Source organism: Sturnus vulgaris, chromosome 5, assembly GCF_052056855.1.
Source record: "Sturnus vulgaris isolate bStuVul1 chromosome 5, bStuVul1.hap1, whole genome shotgun sequence".
Lineage (NCBI taxonomy): Eukaryota > Metazoa > Chordata > Aves > Passeriformes > Sturnidae > Sturnus > Sturnus vulgaris.
Window position 1 is genome coordinate 651,805 of NC_142247.1, and position 23,077 is coordinate 674,881.

General features: G+C 36.9%; 1 protein-coding gene across 5 annotated transcripts in view; it reads right to left on the bottom strand.

Annotated features, from left to right (window-relative positions):
* Positions 1–236: 236 nt before the first annotated feature.
* Positions 237–23,077, bottom strand: part of AEBP2 (AE binding protein 2) — a 42,288-nt gene continuing 19,447 nt past the window's right edge. Inside the window, exons 3-10 of one of the 5 annotated variants that reach the window (XM_088164506.1) lie at positions 21,553–21,660; positions 13,748–13,934; positions 9,259–9,383; positions 6,534–6,601; positions 3,971–4,084; positions 3,647–3,713; positions 2,320–2,346; positions 1,815–1,895 (exon numbers count right to left, since the gene is read on the bottom strand). In XM_088164506.1, coding sequence (XP_088020632.1) covers positions 3,659–3,713; positions 3,971–4,084; positions 6,534–6,601; positions 9,259–9,383; positions 13,748–13,934; positions 21,553–21,660 — 657 coding nt within the window. In that variant the 3' untranslated portion in view covers positions 1,815–1,895; positions 2,320–2,346; positions 3,647–3,658. Of the gene's footprint in view, positions 2,347–3,646; positions 3,714–3,970; positions 4,085–6,533; positions 6,602–9,258; positions 9,384–13,747; positions 13,935–21,552; positions 21,661–23,077 lie in introns of all 5 variants that reach the window. The other 4 variants (XM_088164504.1, XM_088164505.1, XM_088164507.1 and 1 more) reach the window with 4 other exon arrangements.

The following is a 23,077-nucleotide window of genomic DNA, read 5'->3' on the forward strand; positions in this document are numbered from 1 at the left end:
ATGTTTTATTTAAACTGGTTTTTCCTTCCAAAGCAGAAACTCTGCCCTTTAGAATAGCAGATAACAGTTTTTTCAAACCCAGGAAAAGTCACATTTTACATGAACACCACAATACTTGAATCCATGAACTCCCCCTTCTGTAAAGGTGTGTGTTGCAACTCACACAGGAAACAGTGTGGTTGTATATTTGTTTTTGAAAACTCCATAGAAATGGGACAATTTTGAAGCTTACGAGGTTTGTTTGCTTTGTTTTATTAGAAAAAATACTCAGGCAAGGTCTACAATCATCTGTCAATTATAAATGACTTACAAGAAACTCATGAAGCAATAAAATTAAAAAAATACAAATACAAACTATATCTGAAACACTTCTATTTGGCAATTTTATAACAAATTCAAAAAAAAAAAAAAAAAAGAAACAAAGATTACGGATTACTTTATAGGTACAGAAAAAGCAGTAGGTGAAGTGCTCAAGCAAAAAAAAAAAAATAAAAATAAAAAACCAAAACACTGCATTTTTTTCCAAAAATAAAGTCACGTCACTACAGATTTTATGAATAATACCCTTATTAAACAACCATTCCAGAACATCTTATATTAGTGGTGCTTTTAATCTGCACTTCATATCATTGATAAGATTATTTTTTTTTTTTTTGTGTATATAAGTAACATTTTGAACCCACTGGAGCCAAGCAAGACACGTGTCAGTACCAATGCAGAATGCATTTGTATTCCATTAGGATATGCTCACTTCTGCAACCAAAGGGTTACTTTAAGTTTTAATCTATTTCATAAAAATTTAGTGTAAAAACTGCTGGTTATTAGTTTCACTGTAGTAAATTCCTCCCCAATAAGGAGGACTAACTCTGCAGTTTGACTGCATATATCCATACAAATTTTACATATTAGTTCCTTCCGACAGCAAGGAAAAAACTAATTGTGTGTTCACTATTAGAAAGGAGTGCCATCAATTAATTATGGGTACTATTCATCCCTCTAAGATTTCTGGGAAGGATGTTCAATGTATTTTTGTTCTTACAACAGATACTAACAGTAGTATATAGTCCCTTAGGTATGTAAAAAGAAGGTTTTTTTTTTTTTTACTGTTAAGGAAGGTGCTTTTTTTAAACAATTCTTCTGGCAGCACTAGTGAATTACAATATCCTTCAATATTATTTCTACCATCATATATACATTTTACCTTTCATGCCTCTAGAAAAAACATCTACAGTACATTTCATAATATAAAAATATATTACAAATCTGCTGAAATATTTACAAGCAATGTCCTATTATCTATATGCAACATTTTTGTCTCCATACAAAGACTAACAGGTTAGACACATCTCTATTTGTCAGTTAAAAAAAATCCACGGCTCCTTGCTTATTAAGCAAGAAAATGATTTTACTTTCCTTTTCAAAGCCAACTTTGGTGCATAAAGGATTGAATTTCTAGATTAATTTTCTTTAAAAAATACCATTTTCTTTACATCTAGAAAACATTAGGCCAAATAAAGTATACTTTACAAGTGAAAGGGGATCCTAGAGGGGTCAAAAAAAGCAAAAGAAATCACCAGTAACACTGACTGCTTACACCGAGGTTTCCCAAGCCCCTCCTTTGCCAGGGCTCACACCAAAGCAGATGTGATGAACACATTACACGAGTCCTGCAAAGGCCTCAGCCACCCTCAACCACCACACCAAAAACCCAGAGCTGGCTGCAAAGGACAAGAATTCCATCAACACCATCATCCAACACACGTGAGCAAAGGACACGAGGTGACAAATGAGCGATGATTATTGTCCACCACGCCCCAAGGGCAGCACGAAAATCCACACAAATCCCTTGGCAGCTGCTCCATTGGCTGCCACGTGTCAGCCTGCTAACAGTTCTCCTGGGAGGAAATGCTGATGGTTACTTTTTTCTTTTCATCAAATATAGACTACTGTATTCACTAAAGAAAAAAAAAAAAAAAAAAAAAAAAGCAGCTTAAAGAAGCAAGCATGCAAAGCCTTTTTTGAGTTGTTCCACTAAGTTGCCAGAAGAGTGTTTGCTCAGTCTCCCACTGTACCATTCCATGAAAATGTGGATATACAGTAATATATTAATATATTCCACGGAAGCATCAACTTCATTCACAGAATGTTTACACTAAGCATAAATATTTCTCTAACACAAAAAAAAAAAAAAAAAAGAAAAAGAACAAAAAGAAAAGAAAAAAAAAAAAAAAAGATGGGATTTGACTAATGTGCAACTTTATTTCTAAATCCATTGTCAGTGACTAAGACTGCAGGTGTCCCCACTTGCTTGGTTTTTACCTCTTCAACCTCTTCTGGGGCATTGTTCTGTAAAAGAAGATGGTACAGCTTTACATTAAAACCTGCCAGCTACACACCACTCAGCTGAATGCACTATCAAACCACGACTATACAAAATCTACTTTCATTTGATTAAAACCAAGAGCCAGTTCAGATGATCTCAAAGTGTACATTCCAGATAATGATTTCAAACTTTCTATTAAAACATGATATTTTAGCATGACACCAATAACTGCCACTGAATTTCTTTAACTATCTTTTCCTCCTGGAAAGTTTTGGTTTTTAAATTTATATATATAATTTATATAATTTATATATATAAGCTCCCTCAGCTGGTCCCAAAAGCTCATTTCAATCACAGACTGATCCATACTGCTAAAAATAGAGCACATTACAAGTGGAGACTTTAATTTTCTTTGGGAGAGATAGAAAGGTTTGCTAATTTTTCTCCAAGGGCTTAATCCAGAGATCATTAAATTTTTATTTTAAAAGGTTACTTTTTTCTTTTCAAAGCAAACTAATCTATCAAGCTCAGCAAAGGTAATCGATATAAAGTTATTAACAACTCAATTAGATGATAAAAGTCACTGTGTTAAACAGTTTTAAAACACACAATCCAATCTTCCCTTAACATTGTCATGATTTTACCATTAACAGCAATGATTCATAGACTAAGGTAAGTATTGAAAACACATTTACAAAGATAGCAAATACAGTAGGATTGGTTTTCATCTTGTAAAGCAAGTTTGCATTAATTTGATTAGTGAATACACTGAATGTTAAAGGTGAACTGAAAGGCTTATTGCACTGGAAGGCACAGATTTGTGTTTCATTTACTCCTTGGGACTCTTGGTCACTGGAGGTTCAGGAAGAAACATCAGAACACTGAACTTCTGTTATGATAAACTTGCTTTCCACAACCCATTTGCATGGATTTTTAATATAATCACATAAATGTCTCCGTGGATGCTCAAAATTTCAGAATGAATTAAGCATTTCAGATTACCTTTAAAAACTGTACACACAGAACTGTGGGTACTGACAATCATGGCAGAGCAGTAATAAAGGGGTGGGGGAGAATCAGGAAATTATTAGAAACCAGATGGATTAGAAGCCAATCTGAGGGCCTAAAAACAGAAATGTGAAAGTAGCTTAAAGATAAGTAACATGGATTGTTCCCTTTTGTTCCCCCTAGAGAGAATCTTTTCATTAAAAAAATTAACAGTACTTGAATACAAGTACAAGTTTCAAGGTAATACTGCATGTATTACAGCTGAATATAATATGGAAAGATAAATTTGGACTTTAAAAAAATTGGTATACAAACCAGTATGTGATCTTAACAGAAGTGATCTTTCAGGATTCCACTGTATGTACCTCCTTTACTAGAATTTCTGTACACCAAGCACAAAAAAGTAAAATACACTTGGTAAATACACACATTCCCCGTTTCTCAGTCACTAGAGTTTAGTTCAAGAAGTAATTCTGAAATAACTTAAGACCTCAGAACTTAACTCCTGGACGTTTACAGTACCAAGGCTCCCTGATGTGCTGTATAATTCATTAGCAATCCTGATTTTCCAACGTCAAAAAGTTAAGTGAGGCTTAAGATTACATTCAAGGAAAGAAAATTTCAAAATGAGGATGTTACCTGTAAATGTTTGGGTCCAGAAGCAAGGCAGTATCTTTTGGTAGTTTTGATAAATGAACTACTTTAGTTTTTAACTGATGTCGTTCACTTTCATTTACCCACACATCAGGCAGACTATGAATAAATAAATAAAATAAAAATATTCAAAAAAGATCAACTGCTTTTCTTACCATAAAATCATGTGGTAAACTAGTACATATGAAGCAATTTTCACATTTCCCTGGTTAAAAAGGCAGCCAATCTTTACCCCTTATGCTGGGATGGTTTTCAGGTTCTCAGTTTGAAAGGACACTGAACAGAATTTAGATTATTCCAAGTGTTCAATGATAATGGCACTACATTCTCCACTGTAACAATTTAATGTGAAAATGGGCAACAGAAAAACAACCAGACTGTTGAAAAGAATTTATTTTATTAGGTAGAGATTCTTTGATTCTGTTCAATTAAAGGACAGAATATAGAGCAGGCAATGAGCTTTGAGTTTGCTCCAAGCTCAAGGGTTTCAAAGACAAAATGCTCCAACTTTGCTGAAGTTAATTATTTGATTATCCTCTTCTTTGGGTTTTTGGTGGGGTTTTAAACATTTTCTACATGTCCTAGAAGCTAAAGATTAACTTCAGGTTGGGGGAGGAGTTTGTAATTAAAGTGTCTAAGTCTTTGAAACAGGTTTCAAATTGAGAAACCCAACACTTAAAACTAAATGTAATGGCTCTTTCTCTGCAAAGCCAAATTGCACAGGCTTCTGCAAATTACTTCACTGAATCTGTATTTTGCAGATTTCACTCTGCATGAAAGTTAGCTGCAACTCAAATTCCATTTTTTGGGTAAGCTATTCAAAACATAAAATGAAACCCAGAACCTCTAACCCAGCAGGAAGAGGAGTTTCTCCAATTAAACCTTTCAGATGAAGGAGAAAGAAAAAAAAAAGAAAAAACACCAGGGCAGAGGGGGAGGGAGAAGAACCCAGCAGGAAATCCATTTATTCACTAAATCTTATGGATCATGGAAGGTGGAAAAAAACATCATGGAGGTTTTTTTTTTAATAAAGCCAAAAATCAGTTTTTGGACAACCAACACTGGGAAGACATTTTCAGCAGCAAATGTATCCTCAAGATACAACCAGCAAAAAAAGAAAACTTGTCACATGCCAAGATTTAAAATATACAGAAAGACAGCAATGCACCAAAAATAAATTCCTGCTCTTAACAAAAACCAAAACCAACAAAACAACCTCCCCCTTCCCAGCCCACTAAAAGTTATTTCCCTCTTGTAAAGGACACTACTTAAAGACTTGTATTTACTTTTCCTGACCCAAACCCTAAACTCAGAGATATCCTGGGGAACTTGCACAGTTTTGATGCCTTGAGGAGCTGGAGCAGAGGCTGCACACAGGGTTAAGGGGAATAAAATGGGTATTTATTGTGAGGTCTACAAAAGCCACAGCCCAGCAATATCAGTGCCACAGTGGTGGCCCCTGCCTGCATGGCTCCAAGATGGAAGGAAAGGAGGGGTTTGGTCACAAAATCTCACACTTTTATAGGTTTTGGTTCATTTGTATGAACCCACCCTCCACCTTTCCACGGAGTTTGTGCTCAGGGCCTGAAGTTTGGAGAAACTGTCCTGGAGTTCTGAACTAGAACAGGACTGGTTTGTGTTGATCACCCCAGCACATCAGAAAAGCACATCCAAGGAGAACAGGAACACTTCCAGCTGAAGGCATCAGTTTCTCCAGGAGGAAGCTGAGGCAGCTCAGAGGCTGCAAAGAATCTCCAGGGGTGCATTTCTGTGTGAAGTGCCTGGTGTAAAGACACTGATGGTGTGTGCCAGGAAACATCTGCTCTGCTCACACACAGTCAGCCACATACTCAGGAATTCAAATTTACATCCCTCAGTGTCTGAAATACTCTACCTAACCTATCTAACCCAAGCAAAATGCAACAAACAACAATATAAAACACATTATTCCTCTGATCTGACCAACCAAATCTAAATTCCATTGGCAATGTAACAACCTGTCCTCTCCAATGCACAGCTTCTAACACTGAATAATCTGCATGAGCAAAAATCTTCTTTGACTCTGCACTAAAACAAAAGAATTACTCCTTTATTATTTATGTTCCTAATGTTGCATACTTCTTAATGCTTATCTTAAAGTAAAATTAACTGTTTTTATCTGTAAGACTTTAAAAAGAATAATTTCAGAATGCTGTTAGATATAGTACTACCATCTGTCCTAAAAGGAAGCAAAAAACTGCCCATTTCATAAGAATATTTTAGCTTTTGTCTCTCAAGGTGAATTGAAACTTGGGACAAAATGCATTAAAAGTACAGAAGCAAATTTAACTGAACTGGTGTTAGAGCCCAAAAAGACTTGAAAGTGAAAGCAAAAAATCAATTAACTCGTTGTTTATTAATTTCTAAACTTCTAAAATACTTTTTGAAAAGCATTTTTAAAATATTAACTTTAACTCAAATATTCAAAGGCACAAAATAATTTACTAACAGTTCATTGATCCCACTGTAAACCCTTCCCCATTTCAAACACCACTAGCAATATACTCACATGTCTTCTGGTGTCCAATGAAGCAAGAGTTTTATTTTGCCAGAATCTTCTTTTCTTTTAGCTATTACCTATAATAAGTACAAAATCATAATTAAAACCAAATTACACATGTCAAACTCAAAAGTTGTTGTTCTTCATGCCCTACTAGGCATTCATAGAAAGCAAACTTATACTCCTTGAAAGTTGTGTGTCTGCAATAAAGACTTGAAAGTGTTTTGTAAAGAACTTTAATCCATTTATTTTTTTAAGTGAAAACCACAATTGAGCCAGCAGATGTACACTTCATACAGCTCTAATTGGAAATATTCTTACTATACTACCCACATTGCCTGCACTGTCCCAGAAACAAAATGGAAATTCAAAGGAAATGTGCATCAAATTTGTCCCAAAGCAGCCATGGAGTTTTGCTGACCCCTTCTGGAAAAAGAAAACAATTTCCCACTGTAAACTGGGAGGCATCACTGCATTCATTTACTGTCTTACAAGGTTTCAATACACTGAAACAGTGTAACTAATTAAAATACATGTGGCCACTAAAAAAACTTAAAACTGGTGAACAGTTCAGTGCTCAAATGTTTTAGAGAATTAATTGAAACCACTTCAAAGGCTGGGGGTGGCATGCCAGGGTAACCTATAAGTTACATTTTTAAAATCAGTGTAATATCTGTTCCTTAGTTTAACTAGACATACTTGGCTTTTTCCATCTAACTATTCAGAGAATTAAAATACAAAGAATTTGACTCAATTAAAAAAAGTAAGCAGAAAAAAAATCATAATCAAGTCGAAAGTGTATTCTGAATAGCAAGCACATTTCTTCAAAAGGCTTTTATTAATGACTGCATTCTAAATCTCTCCAGATCTACAGAGAAAAGGTTCTGTTTAAAAAAGTAGAAAGAAATGAAAGGATGTGTCTTTTCAGAGAACATGCAAGGCATCTACAGTGACTGCTTAGAAATTCTTCATGTTAGAATCTCTGCCCTGAAAAATAACTGCATTGTGCTGCCATTATTCCCATGCTGCATAAAGCAATAAAGCCACTTCATTTCTGTGTGTTTTCAGACAGCATGGCAACTTCATCTTCCTGTTTTCCATCTTTCAAATGATTGTCTCTGATAATTACACACTTTTTCTTCATCTGAAGGTGGACCACACCAAGTCATTATTCTTGTTATTGCATTTAGCCAGCCACCATTCCAGCCCCACGTGCTGATCCTTTAGGTGATGCCAAGTGAGTGTTGGCATTGAGGGCTCACAGCACTGCATGGCCACACAGCAGCTCCTAGCCTACCTCTGCCTTTTATAAAGCTCATTTTGGGCTGATCTCATCCCCAAAGCTCATGTCCAGCACACCAAAACACAGCAGCCAAGGGCAGGCTGGGGCTGGAAATCCAGGGCAGTCCTCCACTGGTACAGGATCTCCCCCAGCTGAGATCTAAACAATTTCAGAGCTCATCAACCTCCTGCCACGAGTGCTGCACCCCCAGAGGAGCTGGAGGGATGGGCACCACTTCCTTCAAGGTCATGGGAAGCAGGTTTAGAGCAGATTCCTCCCTCGAATTCCACCTCCTTATGAATTATTCCAATAGCCAGAGCTGCTCTTCCACAGCTGAGCAGAGTGCCTGGATAATATTTCAGATTGAAGCAAGCTCTGAATTCAAAGAGAATCTGCTTTTCTCACAGCACTGTGAAATCCACGTTGGCCAGGGAAATCAGAATGAGATTTAAACACAGTGACAGCAATCCCCACTGGCAGCTGCTGCACAAGGTCCATAAAGTTCAGCAGAAATAATTTGGAAAAGATTCCCAGTACAGGCCACGGGTATTTAGAACCATCATCAGTCTTGCAGAACAAGGTGAAATAAGCTTCATGCATACTAAATCATCTCTGATTTATGGAAAGACACTGATAGTTCAAGAGTTTGAATCCCATACTAAGATTAAGCTGTAGCTGAAGACAAGTCAGCCAGCACTCCTTGCCTGGACTATTCCACTAATTTGAAATCATTCCTCCCCATTTTGTCCTTTTCTTCAGCCAAGTCTCCACTTTAATGCCCTCATCTCCCAGTGTGCTTAAGAAAACCTGAGGTTATTCAACTTTTAAAACTTCTGATCCTTCTACTCCAACTCAGTATACTTTATTCCTGCTTTGAAATCTTCTAAAATAATACTTTCCTATCCAAACACAAGGTCCCCACTTGGTTCTTGCCTCCTTCCAGCAATTCACCAATATTTTGGTGTTAAGTTTATTAAAAGAAAAAATGGGGGCAAGAAAAAAATTTATTCAGAATTATATCTTTTAAACTGGAGAAAAAAAGGGAATAAATGCATATTTCAGATCAGCATCTTTACATATTCAATTATATGCAAAAAAGATTTCTTGTGATAAAATTAGCCCTGTTACTCATGACCATGGAAATGCTATCTGAACTGCAACCTTATTTAGAAGATAGAATCAATTTTCTTCTGCAACACAAAGTTGATGTTAGATATTTCCCAAATGGAAATGTTGCAATCCATTCAATCTGTGAGCTACAACTTTTACCAACACTTCTGAAAAGTTCACTTCCTAATAGCAGTGGACAACTCAACAATTTAAAAGAGCCACTATTGCTTCTTTCTGATTAAACATCTACAGCAGTAAGAGAAAAACAGAAATCTTTCTGAAAGATTGGAATTTTTGTAAACACACAGGTAAAAAAACAGAATGCATCACATTTATACTTACAGTACTATGAAATACAACACTGTGGCCTTTTCCTAAACTTTCTATATGTGCTGAGAGATTAAAGCAGATGGCTCGATGTCTTATAGCATCCAGTGTCTGTGCATCAAAGAAGTCATGAGGTCTTGCTGGAAAAAAAAGGACAAGAGATCCTCAGTGTTGAACACATGGAAAGAATTCCAACACATTCAGGCATGTCATTAGTAAATCATTGCTCATGATGGCAGCAGCACTACCTTGTCACACAGCTGCAGACATTCATTTCACTGACAGGGAGAAATTATTCCTAGAGAAGCACAATTCAGGTTTGGTTTAAACACAGTGTTTGTGGATGAAACAGCCATTTCCCAAAATGTCACCACATCCACTCATTTCAGTTTCAATAATGCTGAACAAACCCCACACCATTCCACATTTCTATGTACAGGTTGTCCATTCCATGCTCTTGGACTCTCAGTAAACATTTTGTACCCAAGAAGCACCAACTGCATGAATCCCATGTCACCTTCAATTCACAACTAACACCCACCTGAGATTTTACAACCAGTATAAAACCAGCAGGCATTACAAACACCTTTTCCTGTTACAAGAGGATTTTTATAGTTAAGTGTTTCTTGAACAGTAGAAAGATTATTGAATTTTAATTTAGGGTGTAAAAGAAAGTCCATCAATTCTACACTAAAAGTACTTACACTAAAAAATAATTGCTGTTAAGGACCTATTTGCATGGTATTAGAAATATTTCCCAGAAAAGTTTTAAAATATACCATATTAAACTGTAATAACATTATATTAGCAAAAAAGTCTGAATGAAAACATTCCCATTTTTAAGCCTTGCTTGAGAGTAGCAATTTATTAAATAACATATTGAAATTAAAATTAAAATTAGGAACTGGCATTACATTATCAATTTAGGCAATGCTTTCCCACTCTGAGTGGCAATGCAGCTGGTCAGTGATGCAAGCATCTAAATATTTGATAAATAAATAAATATGAGGGAGGAAAGGAGGGAGGGTGGAAAGAAGGGGAAAAAAAACAAACCCAAATTTTTGCTTTCAGTTTCATGCAGTAAATTTCTCCAGGATTTACTATGGAAAACATTCAGCAGACTGAGCAGAAAGGATGCAATTTTTCAAAAGTGTAATGAATTTATCCTGAAGTGTTAGTGTTGCATTTTCTATGCATCTTTACCCTGAAAATGATGTTGAGGAAACAGATTTAACAGCAATACTGTGCCTTATTTTAGGGTCCACACTTGCCATAGATCTGGTTCTAAATTCCACATGCAAAAGGCATCCAGGAGAGAGCAAGCCATGATTCTAATCCTCAATTATTCTACAGCAGAATTTCTAAATTTCTACAGCACCATGAATGTATCCAGCTCAAAGGGTGCCACCAGTAAAACAAGTTTTTATGATTTTCAAACTTAAAAGAACATGCCTCGTTTAGGGACAGCACAAAAGAAAAGTAAATACTTTCAAATGGCAAGATGTTAAAAACCAATTCAGTAGCAGTACAAATTCTCTTTGTGGTCCGAGTTAGGTGATTGTATTCTCACCACATATACCCACAGTAAAGTCTCCTTTTCCATTCTACCTTCCCTCACAGAAAGGTGTTCCCTTCAGATATAAAACAGAGCAAGCAAATGTATAATTTGCTGTATTTAAACTATTAAGAATTTATACATGATGGTGCTTTAGTAACAGCATGTATTGGCCATTAATTGTCAAATATTTAATAATGCACTTACACCTTTAAAAAAGCCAGGGTCTAATAAAACCATGAGGTAAAAAGAATATGCTGATAACATTTTTTTCCAGAGACAAATTGCTTTATGCTGAATAACTGTGAGCTTTTGTCAAATTATTATCTGCAAGTGATTGAAGCAGATTTCCCACTATCAAATGACATTTTGGTTTACATCCATGTCATTAAGTCCTTGTAACCTTCCTTGCAGAGAACCTGGTACCTGAGTTAAACACCTCTCCTTTTGGGCACTTAAAAATATCTAATTATAAATCCAGGTTCTTAGCTTTACACACTCTAGATTGAAAATACTTAATGATGTTAATTGTGTTATTTTGGCTTCTTAGAGAAGGGTTTTACCTTTCCCCATTCTCCTTGTAAAGACAAACCATACAAACCTGCCCACTTCATTCTTTAACTAAAATTAAGTAAGAAACAGAAAGACAAGCAAAATTCTATCAGCCCTTTGTCACATTCATGCACCAACAATACCCCACACAAAGTTTGAAAGGAAAGCTGCCAATAACTCAGCATTTTCAGAAAATGCCATCAACTCTGGATCCATTTCTGGGTCACAGACCCTCTGGAGAAATACATTACAGTAGTCAGCTTCCAATTCACTTAGAGATGATTTCTGCCTTAAGGCAAAAGTCTACAGCCAGCACTGCATTTGTCTCAAGAGGCCAGAAGATAAGAAATTGCTCAAGCAGCTGTCATTTTTCCTCCTGTGCAACACTTGATCAAGACAGCAGACCATTCCAATACTGCATTCTATTCTTTAACATTTCCACAATATTAATTATTTACATTTTTGCCTTAAACTCATTCATAACTTCTGCAGCAAATTCTTATTACAACTAAAGCATATTAACAGGTGATTTGAAGTTTTAATTATGAACCTCTGATTTGAAATTTGTAAGTCAAATAACATAATGTGATGTTTATCAATAACTAATAAAATGCCAACTTGAAAAACTACTTGAAATGCCAACTTGAAAATTACTTCTACTACTTAGCTGGGGTTAAAATTAATTAAGATGCATTAAATCAGCCACCTAACAAAAACAGTATGGAGAAGCAAGCTAACATGTAACTCAGGAACCTCTGAAAATGAGAATTTTGAAGTGACCAGTCTTGGACATTTATATTTTGAGTAACACAGTCAACAAATCACAGTGATCCTTTAGGAACCTGCAATTATCTCATTACAACTAAGATGCAAAAAGATTCTGCACAGTGAGCCCTGAACCCTTGTGCCACCTTCTCATTAACATGGATTTCCAGAGTGAAAGGGAAAACCCTTTGAAAATCAAATTCTGACAAGGAAAGAAACAGTTTTCTAATTTCTTTAAATGTTGAATCAAAATTAAAGGAAATCCAATTGGAATTAGAACTCTCTGCTTTTAAGATGTGTTTCACAATTCAATTTGCTCATATATATTTTAAGAATACCCAGGCATACCCAGAGGCTGAGGAAACCTCAGAATTCCAGAGGATAAAGTCACTTCCCAGGAAGTTGTGTGCATGCAAGGCAGAAACACGACCACTGCTTCACAAATTGCCAAAAAGTTCCTTAAAACACGGGTGAGGTATTAAGAATAAATCAGAATAAAGTGGTAAAGAGTAATTACCTAAGAGCACTGGTATGTGACTTTATTGTTGCAGTATCATTTGAATAACTGATAACTGGATTTCTTCACAGGAACAGAAAGATGGATGCAGTTAAATGTTCTGCTACAGAAGAGTTTTAGAGAAATAAAACTGTGGACAGTATGAGATTTAAAATGTCCAGTGGCTCATAAAAAAAGGTATCTTGTGCTACTTTCCAATACTGTGAGACAGATTTTGCACCACAAGTAAAAATTCATGTTGTTTTTAGTTCAGCTGTTGACATACCAGCAGAAAAAAATGCAAATGGGTTTTTTCTCTTCTAAAATGCACGTGTCAGAGTAACATTTTAATATTAGCAAATGATCACTTTGGTACTGGAGAGTTGCATCCAAAGCAATTACAACCCAGAGTGAAATATTGCAACAATTGCTTAATCTTTCCTAACTGTAGATTAGAATCTCTATAGAGATTTGATGTTTTATTAGTCTAATGCTAGGAACAGCAGAACATCAGGAACCACCAATCCAAATGGACTGGAAGAGGTACTGGGTAAATGGTTATTTCTTGCTAGAGGAAACAGTTCTCACTTGAACTGACAAATCACACCTCTCAGCACATTGGATCATATAAAATTAATGAACATCATCTGTGTGGAGACAGATTAAAAAAACATAACAAGTTTTCAATTCTGCCCAAAATTAGATGTTGGTTATGCTCATAAAACTGTCATTAACGTAATGAAACACTGTGCTCAAAAAAGAGCTTATATAACATGCATTTATCTCTAATTTCTATGAATCTGCAATCTCTGTCTGAACTTATCAGCACTAAACAGAAAACTTTGCAACAGTAACAGAGTCAGTAAACAAAAAGTGACTCTGAAATGAAAAGCTGCTTTCAGTTGGCAACTCCACTTGTTGCTCATGGGAAACTGATCTTTTATCCTCTGTGTCCCCTCCCCTGACACACAGAGATTTACCCTGAAAAGGAACACAAACAGAACCTGGAATGTTTTTTTTCCCCATCACAAGGAATACCAGATTCAGATATGCAGAGAAACCACCAGACTGAGGAGGAACTTTCACTCCAGGACAAACTTTCCAGGAATTTATTTCTACTCGTGTGAAACACTTACGTAGTGATCGCCGCCTCTTGTTCTTCAATTTTCTTCTTTTATTCATTCCAGCTTTAGATGGAGATTCCTCTTTGGCCTTGGGCTGGCTGGCAACTTTTGAAGAGTTCTGCTGGCTGAAGTGTGTGGGCACATGACGGGCAAGTCCTCCCTGAGATGCAAAGCTGGCATTGCAGCCACCAACCACACACTAGTGAGAAAAAACACAACTGGGTCACTGCCTGTGGGCCACAGGAACTTGCTTTGACTTCTCTGCCTCAACTCCCAGCACACTAAAGCAAAACCATGCAATTCTAAAGAAGAAAAGCAAAAACATATTCTGAAATACATTTGTTGGAGGTTTTGAACTCTCAGTAATTATTGCATTATACCATTTTTTTTTTTTTGCCATTTTGTATAGCATAAGATTAATCTGAAACAACTCACTGGGAAAGTTTCCACAGAAAATTGACTCCTCTCCATAGACCAACAATCTCCTGCCTTTCAAAATGCTGCATTGTTTCCCAACACCTCTCCAAGGCTCTCCATTTGGTAACAGTAACATGGCTAACATCTCCTCTTCTTGTGACACAAGGCAGGAGTAACAAACACATCCTTACCCACACTAAATTTGTAACAGTTTAATACACTTTGTAAACTCTGTAAATCCTCAATGAACAGCTGCCTTCGAGTTCTGTCTCAAACTAACCAGTAAAGTTGTAGTAACAATTATTTATACATTCATTTTGGGCTGCTGCTATTACTTCAGGAGCACTTAAGATAATTCTCATTTAAAGGAAATGTCCTCTCTCAACAGAAAAATAAGATCCAACAATAATCAAGCAGAAACACACAAACTGAATGATAGCAGCAACTAAGCTTGTACTGGCTACAATTACTGGTATTTTTCTAAGTACCTGATTCATATTTACAATTATTTCATTTGCAAAATAAATATTTAAATTATATCACTGGAGAGGGAAGCACAACCCTTTTCTATTGTGCTCTGAGCTTACATGGGTAATAGAAAACTGATTTTAGAATATGCATTTCATCACTGCCTGCAATTAGTTGTGTATCCATCCATATGATTGATTTTTCTTTGGGTCCAGCCAACAGCAGCAGGACAAATGAGTGGATCAGCCAGCAGCAAAAAACCTGTCACAGTGTAAACCACTGGAAATTCTCCAACAGGAGCTTGGGAATGAGCAATGCTGCTGCAGCTATGGCCACATCTTTGTGAAGGCTAAGGATGGATTTCCAAGCTTACAGTAACCTGCCCCACAGCTCCACATCTGATTGGGAGATAAGAAAGCAGCTCTAGAACTCCACAGGTCCCACTTTTTGCCCCTACACCCCAACTGTATTTTCTAACAATGGCTGAAGAACTGAAAAGTCTGTTTCTGCCTCAGACTTAGCAAATGGTTTTCCATGCTCAGTAGGAAAATACAGTGTCCACAAAGAGAAAGAACTGTGCTGTCCCCTGTGTTATAAACTGTGTCAATAGCTTAACACTTGCTACAGGACTAAAAATATGTACATAGATTCAAGGCAGTAAAAGGCAAAAAAAGGAAAGGATGTTATTCACTTTTTTTGGTGTGTTTGCTCTGGTTTTGTAAAGGGAAGAATTCTTAGAGGGAGTTCTCTAAGTACTGAACTAACTCAAATATAAAATTCCCTGACAAAAAACTTGAGGAACCTTCACTCTGTATTTCTTCCTCCCACTAATAAGCATCTTAAGAATTGTGAAGATTTCTACCAAGATCCCCCCTGTGCCTTTTTACCTTGCCCTAAGGTTTGCCATGTTCAAACAGCAATATTGCCTGCTCAGGTGGCAGTGACTTACAAAGCAAGAAATCCCAACAAAGAATCCCAACCCACTCTGCATGCTGATCTCATTCACACTGTGCTAACTTCAACATGATTTTCATCACTTGGAATTCATGCTGAACATTAAAATTTACATTTAGAGAATCACAGGATGGTTTGGGTTGCCAGGGTCTTTTCAAAGTCATTCATTTCCAATGTCCCTGCTGTGGGTAAGGCCAGCATCTACTAAACCAGATTGCTAAACCCCTCAGCCTGACCTTGAACCCAAACCACTCATTTTTATGAAAGATGACTTAACCCACAACCAACAGATACCTGTACAATGCCTCTGTGCATTAGTTTAAACATGTTTTGCTCTCCTCTTTTTTTGTCCTTGAAATACCTGTCTTGCCCATAAAAGCAGTTTCATGAAACTAAGGCACAAAATCTAAATTTAGGATTAACTTTCACTAATGTGCTCCTGACTTCAGATTACAGCCCCTTCTGTCCATACACTGTCAGAAAAAAAAAAATTAGCTCAAAGAAAGCCCATATCCTGAAATTCAGTAACACTTGAGAAATCAAAATTTTAGCTTTACCAAAAATAACCTAAAGCCTTGGTACAGTGCATGCTTTATCAGATTCCAAGTTAAATATGGTATCAAAAAGGCAACACCTTTGGGGAAAAAAGCACAAACTCTGTGTCAGGTGCTTCTCTAAAACTTTCCAAACCATATCTGTGCTTCTTGTCAGATTACAAACATTGATTTATGACAAACTGCAGGTTGACTCATGATGTCATAGCTTAACTTTTTTCTTATCATGTACAGAGCAAACAATGACAAATATTCTACATGGATTATCTACATGGATTAAGCTACCACTAACTTTTCTTGCTCTACCCAAGTTTTACTTTCAAAATCCTCAAACCAACATCCTTAGATCCTCAATATCTGCAACTTGCAATTGGAAGTTGTCTTTTTCCAGAAAGTGTATTAACAGTCTACAGGCACAGCACGAAGTATTTGCAGTAATTATTGCATTCAGCTTTTGTGTACTTTGAGACTATCTGATCATGTCTTCAAATAATCAACAGCTGATAGATCAAAGATGACAGAGAATGCCTTTGTAGTAGACAGGAAACAGTAGAAGAGGAGAATGAAAAAAAAAAAAAAATCTTACCTGTTTGTTCTTTTTTTTTCTCTAAAATAATATATCCAGCAATCCGTTACTAATGGGTAAAGTCTCTTCTGTCCAAAGACAAAGGAGCAGTTCAGGCTGTCACTTCAGGATCTCTGGATGGTAAGTCACACCAAATCAGCTTCCCACCAGATAATCATGTACCTCTAGAGGGCTTCTAATAAATCAAACTCAACTATTATGCACAACTTTAAAACCAATCTTTCCATTTTTCCCCTCCCCCCAAACCTAAATCTCACAATTTTGCATTGACTTTGCACGAGATTGGGTCCGGATTGGTGGATATGTTACTTCAAGAGAAAGGAATTAAACATGCAAGAAGTTTAATTTCTCCAGTGTACCCATACCCACCATCATTAATGGGCAGTAATGACCAGTGGCTTTAACAAACAGGATAGAAAAGTATCTAGCAATGCAGGTTTTTGGTCTAAATTCAAAATAACCAGATCTCCTATGTGGGTTATTCAACATGTAATTTTTTTTCTAATAAATCTAACAGTAATGGTTTAGACATCTGGGTAAACTTTCTTATTGTCTCAACATCTGAGTGTTTGGGCAGATTTACATCTGCAATGCTCTAATGGATAGAAAATATTCTGCCAAGAGAGTAACAGACATGAATTCCCAATGAAGAATTTCTTTTCTATATTTCACCAAGCTTTACTCTACTGAGAGTTGTATCAAATGCACTCACCCCTTCCTGAATTCTGGAAGTTACAGGGAGCACCAAACTCCATTTTTAACACTACTTTCTTCCCCCATTTCAAGGAGAAGCCTGCAATGAACCTGTGCACTACCATTCACTGTCACTAAAAACATTTCCCCCACAGGAGCAAACCTTGCATGGCTGCTCTTGACCATGAAGAGCATTTCCACTGGAATCCACAGGTGAAAGCAGCTGCCAGCATTCCCACAGGTATCCCAATAGGATCATTTAGGTTGGAAGAGACCTTTGAGATCATCAACCCCAATCCTAATGCTATATGCAATTATTATTTTATTATTTATTATTTTTATTTTATTATTATTTTACACAATTATTTAGTGCTCATTTCCCATTTGTCCTTTCATTGTGCTCAACATCTAAGAGTTCATTTGATGAGCCTTCAATAACTTTCAGTGCCAAGTAATACTGGATCAATTTATTTTTGCCCCCTGCACACCAGAAACCATGGTGGAAAATGCAGATTGTCACAATCCCTTGAACTATTAATACTTATTCCTTGTAACAGCCAAAGGACAAGAAAGATGGAGTCTTTTCATTCACTGCTTTTTAACCTGCCAAGGAGAGTTTGTTGAAAGCAGAATGTTTTCTAACTCAGCAGATCCTCTACATCCTGACTGCAAGGTCTGAAAGCCAAGTTGCTGAAGCCACAACAGGACCAGCCCTGATGCTGATGACTCCACAATATTCCACTGGTTTCTAAGAAGTTGCAAAATGGTGTAATAAGAGATTTTAGAAAGTATAATGTTGAAGGTTTTCTCTCTCAACTCTATTTGTAAAATCATCCACAAAGTTGAACATATTACATGTGTTTGGAGAGAAGATCTCTATTTAATGAATGGCTATAATGACAAAAAAAATATGAAAAGGACTGGCGAAATTCAGACTGTAAAGAGAGAGGAACTAGATGTACACGACCAAGATACTGGCCCACAGAAAAAAAGAGCTAGAATAACAATGGTCTCAAAAATAGACATCCAAAAGGAAATTTACCTTCTCTGTGACACACAAACTGCAATATTCATGATGAGAGGGACACACTAAGCCACACAACCAGGAAAAAAACGGGATAAACTTATGAACTTGTGAAAATATGAACCATTTTGCCTTTGCAATTCAGAAGCAGGTTCATTTCTGTGACAAATGAACTGCACAGTCACATGGCTGACAGCAATGAATGGAAAGGGCAGGTAAAACCCACAAAGAGCTTTCAGTGGGAAAGCAGAACAGCTCATTTAGAGCTGAATGGAGCTTTCAGTCAAAGGACAACTCCATGTGTATCACAAAAAGACATAATTAAACCCAAAATGTGCAACTACATAAAGTGAGTCCATTTGCAAGCAAAAGGGAACTGAACAGGGATATATCCTTCAATGCAGAAGAGAGTTATGTTTGAGACAGTCCCCAATGCTTTTCAATTTAAGAAAAGATATTTCTCTCTTCTTTTCACTAGAAATGTAAGAATGTATCAATCTGTGATACACTTATTACTCTCTTCTGGTCATTGTATGATTGTAGTGTTCTTCTACCTTTACCAAAGTAAGATTTTCATGCTCTTAGTTGTCATTTTCCTAGCTAAGATTGTTTTTCTTTAAAACATCCAAAATAGCAGTTCTTCAGACAACAGCATAGAGCTGTACTATTTCCATTACCACTTCTAATAGCTTTCCTCAAAAATCTCATTATTTTTTAACTAAAACACTGAATGACTATTTTCTGCAAGTTTTCTAAAATGACAGGATGTTAGGATTCAAGTATCTTCTCATGGGGCAACTCAAGTTTCATTTGCAATTTATGTTTTGGGAGATATTTTGTCTGCAGTAATTATTAAGAACAGGTTTTTAAACCAACTCTGACTTCAAAAATCTGGCTCTCCCTGAAAGGTGAGCAATTAAGGATTTATGAGAGAAGTTAAATGCACTAAATGGACACACTGGCTCCATTTTTGACTGACTGCCACAAAACAATTAATAAAAGGCTGTTCTTGGACTGGTCAAGACTAATATCCAACACTTCAAGTGTTTTTCATCTCAGAGAGCAGATTTCTAAAGTTAGGATAAAAAAAAAAAAAAAAGCAGCAGCAAATGAAGGAAAGGAGCCAGTTAATTAATAGATTGCCATCCTCAGTCCTGACAGACACTCTCACACTTGGCTACCTCATGTGAGCCCTGAAGCCTATTCCAGCATAAATGACAGGGGAACAAAAGATGTTACAAAATTCTACTCAGACCACAATTATCCTCCATTCAAAGCTCCCAGGAACAGATTGAGAAATACAGGGATAAAAAACAAACAGAGGGACTCGAGACAACAGTATGAAAAAATGCTGCAGTGACACACATTGAGCCAGGATGATTAAAAACTGCAACCTTCAAATGTGCTCTTCTCAAACTCAGTAGGACCAGAAAGCACAAAAAAACCCAACAGATATTGAACACAGGATGATTATGATGAGAAACAATCCTGGACAATTGTGAGGCCCCAGCTGTAAGCAGCCTTGCCAAAAGAAGGAGGGCACCAAGTGGAGCTGCCTCTGCCAGGGAAGCCTGACAGACCCGTGGTGCTCCTGAGCTCTCTCACCTCTCCAGCACAACATCCCTACAACTGAGTTTCTTTGATCTAGACCAGGCAAGAACACAGAGAAAGCTATTCAAAGACTTTCATCCTAGAACAAAGCTTGCCATTATGATCTGAGCTAGACAAAATATTTCATCCCAAACTAGAGAAAACCTAAGGTACAGGTTTCCTCTGGTAACTGGTGGTTGCTTTCTTTACTACTACTACTATTATTATTATTATTATTATTATTATTAATCAGAGATTAGGATTTCAGATTAGATCAGTTCCTGGAACAATTGTACCTGCAAACTTGCAGGGATCTACTGTCCTTAAGCCATTCTCCCAGGAGCATGCTAAACTCATTCCTTCAAACACAGGGGATGAAAACCTTAAAACTCATTTTCCTGTGGTTACTTTCTGAGTCAGAAATTTTTACTCTAAACTACACAGTTCAGTATAGAAAAAAATCTGTCTGTTAAAAAAAAAATCTGTTTCATATGCAATGCACTATTTTTACTCTCTTGGTTCTGAGTTCAATTTAGTTCTGTTTTCTGTCATAACTATTACTAAAACCTAGATAGAAAATGTAGCTATGGAGACACCCCTGTAATAGAAAAGTATTTTTAGTAATAAATCTGCCTTAAAATAAAATTTTTAAAAAGTGGAAGATATTAACTTGAGGAGAAAGAGAAGGGAAGACTAAAACTTGGTGGGGTTGGGGGTGGGGAAGAAGGAAGCATAAAATGCTATCTAAACTAAAAAAAAAAAAAAAAAAAAAAAAAACAAAACCAAAAAAAAAACCCCAACTCCTATTTCATTTTCATATCCTAAATGGAAGAACTTCAGTCTGAAGTAGTGTGGGTGGGACTTACCATCAAGTGATCCAGGACTGACAGCTATGAACTGCCCCAAGTGTATCCATAAGAGGATGAAGGAACTCATTAATAACGGATTGGTGGATATGGGAATGATAAACATTACTATACCTAGAATTGCAGGTACAGATTAAGGGGAGAAAGAAAGAGAAAGTTAGAAACTACTGTGCAGGAAATACAGTCAGCTCAATGGTCCTGCATTCCTCACTTCCTTATTCTTTTCAGAGAAGTGAAGCACAGTCAGTGCCAGTGCTTCTACAGAATTTAACAAAAGCAGTTTTTAGTCCAGCACGGAACGTGCACCCATCAGCCATCATCCAAAATTCAATGTGCAAGTGCAAAGTGTGAGAGAAAACATCTCACTGCTACAGTGTGAACAGCTCAACTGCAAAGTGCACAAACCCCCTGGACTTCAGCACTCTTTAGTTTTACACTCCCTGCCATTCACAGATTAAAAGAAACAGGGGTAGAGAAGCAATAACAGTTTCTTCACCTGCTTTTGTAAAAGAACAAACCTTTGGGCACTATTACTGCAAAGAAGAAGGCTCAGCTCACTTTTTAAGAAATCCTCCAGTGATGGTATTTATCAATTGACGTATTAGGAAAAATAAAGAGAATTTTTCTAAAAATAAAGAGATAATGTATGCTACAATGAGCCTTACCTTGAAAGGTTTGTCCCCACTGTGTGTCAGCATATGCCTCTGCAACCAGCTTTGACTTGTTGAAGGTGTATTATATACTTTGCAACCTTTCCACAAGCAAACAAACACCTAATGGAGTAAAAACGTTGTAAGTTTACACAAGTCAGAGAACAGTAAATTAAAAAAATCACATTAGAAAAAAAAAAAAGCTGTTTTTACAACATTTCACAACGCTTCAAAGAATTCTGAACAATAACCATTTATTTTGAGACACACTTCTCATATCTCACTAAGGAAGAAATAATTACAACCCCAAGTATTCAATAAAAACAGGTCACTGGAAGAAAATACCAACAGACAGATGCTCCTGCAGATAAACACAATCCAGAGCAACAGGATCTGCTGTGTTTGTGTTTGCACTCAGTATCTGTATTCACCAGTTATGGAGACAGAACATTTATTCATGAAAAATTTGCATTTTCTAGGCAGTAGTTATAGAAATAAAATAATTTACTCTCATAAGCAATTAATTTTATTCCTTGAGCATGAAAAAGTAAAAACTCATGATTGCAATGCATTTATATACTGGAGTTTTGCATTCTAAAATACCAGCTACCTCCAGTTAGGGCCTTATATTCAATTGCTGCTGAAGGAAGCATTTCTCATGGGATTCCAAATCTATGGGTGTTTTGTCATTCCAGTGTACAGAACAATCACGTGCACAATAGTGCATTAAGGGGAGCAGAACTTACTCATGCTGCTTTTCTCTCTCCACTCATTGTGTTTATCTGGAACTGAGGGAATAAAAAAGCTCAATGAACTTGCCTTTCATTAGAATTTCCTCAACAGGTCTGTGGGTGAAGGGAGGTAAAGCCTTAATTTGTCACAGCAAAAGAAAGTTCCCAGGAACAGCACTGTTCATAACACAGGTTTTCAGAAATGCAGGAAACTAATTGGATTTCAGTTTCTTGTTCTCTTTTGGAGAATAAAACCCCCTCAACCTTCAAAAGATTTTATTTCCCAAATGAAAAAGCAGCCACGGGAGTTCTGTGTTCCTGCTGTATAATGGATACATAACCCAGCTCAACTCAGACAAAGCTGGAAACCCCTCAGTGCCTGGGACTGATCCACACCAACACAGGGCCCAGGCCCCTAAACCTTTGGGTTCTGCCACTGCCCAGCTCTGACATCCCCTCAAAGGCCCAGAATTGCAATTTCTGGGATTTGTGGCTCTGCCACAGCCCCACAGTGTGCTGGCATCTCCAGCTGCAGGGCAAAGGGCTTCCTGTGAACTCACACACGGGGCACCACAAACATCTGGGTTTGCAGGCACACACCACAACTCCACACAAGGCTTCTTGGGAATCCCTGCCAAAAAGCTGAACCCAAAATATTTCTGAAATAGCATCTTCTGGAAGCAAAACTGTTTTGTCAAAAAGTTTCCCAGGCTCTTCATGGATGTATCTGGTTTGGATTGGAGCCATGAACTCGGTATTAGCAGGAAAAAAATTCATTTTACCATGCAAAGATGTTTATCCTATTCCTT